We start from the raw sequence: 938 nt of genomic DNA on the forward strand, positions 1-938 counted from the left end.
AGATACAGGGTTGAGGACCAAAAGTTTGGGTCCATGAAAGCACCAAGATATATGTTAAGATCAGTGTGGTCTCATTGCGAAGTTTCTATATGTTCAATTGATTATTTTGCTGATTTCACGGTTATAATTGCTATTACAAATGATATCTTGCAATTTATTAAAAAAAATGATATCTTGCATGTGGCATCTGAATAAGCTTCAAGTTTTGGCTTTTCTTGAATCTCCTTTACTTAGCATATTTTATTTTATGTTATTTTTTTGGTCATACTCATGTTGGTGCTGATTAATTTACGGTCCAATTTGCAACTAGTTAAGAAGAAGAATATGATTATCAGCATGATAACATGATGAACAATTTTCTTTAATTATAACAACAAATCAAAGCTACATGTTAGTAAACAATAAACAATTTGACACCCCCATTTTTTGTATGCTTATTTCCATTGCTATTTTGGGGTGCTAATGGGGTGAACTTGCTGATCTGAAGGGCAAGAGTGAAAGAAGAGACATATGGCAGAAATGTCATCCATTGCAATGTCCTTCCTCTTGCGTTTCCATGAGCGAACCGCGCACTCCACCAGACACTTTGCTGATTTTGCCCTGTCCGGTGTCGACGACACAATCTGCACCGCTTCTTGATTGGAAATAACATCCCAAACCTGTAAGAAGAAAAGTAACAAAACCCAATAAGAACAATTAACTCTAAATGAGCATAATTAGGTCAAAATTTTTTGTAGAGTTATGCAAACATGTAACATACCCCATCAGTTGCCAGCACAACAAACTGATCTCTATTTGTTATGTGTCTCTGTGTGACTTCAGGGACAGAAATAAGTCCAAAGTCCTTCACACAGTAATCTCCAAAGGCTCTAGACATTGCGAGCCCCGGTGATTCCGCGTCGGGGAGCCAGACTCTGTGGACTCCAGGTTCGTCGTGT

General features: G+C 38.0%; 1 protein-coding gene across 1 annotated transcript in view; it reads right to left on the reverse strand.

The window, feature by feature from the left end:
* Window positions 1-365: 365 nt before the first annotated feature.
* The window catches only part of LOC112092338 (probable protein phosphatase 2C 34), a 3661-nt gene continuing 3088 nt past the window's right edge, over window positions 366-938 (reverse strand). The window contains exons 6-7 of the mRNA XM_024168300.1: window positions 761-938; window positions 366-659 (exon numbers count right to left, since the gene is read on the reverse strand). Of these exons, the coding sequence (XP_024024068.1) occupies window positions 447-659; window positions 761-938 (391 nt within the window). The 3' untranslated portion in view covers window positions 366-446. The remainder of the gene's footprint in view (window positions 660-760) is intronic.

The sequence above is a fragment of the Morus notabilis genome, unplaced genomic scaffold (genome assembly GCF_000414095.1).
Source record: "Morus notabilis unplaced genomic scaffold, ASM41409v2 Scaffold1981, whole genome shotgun sequence".
Lineage (NCBI taxonomy): Eukaryota > Viridiplantae > Streptophyta > Magnoliopsida > Rosales > Moraceae > Morus > Morus notabilis.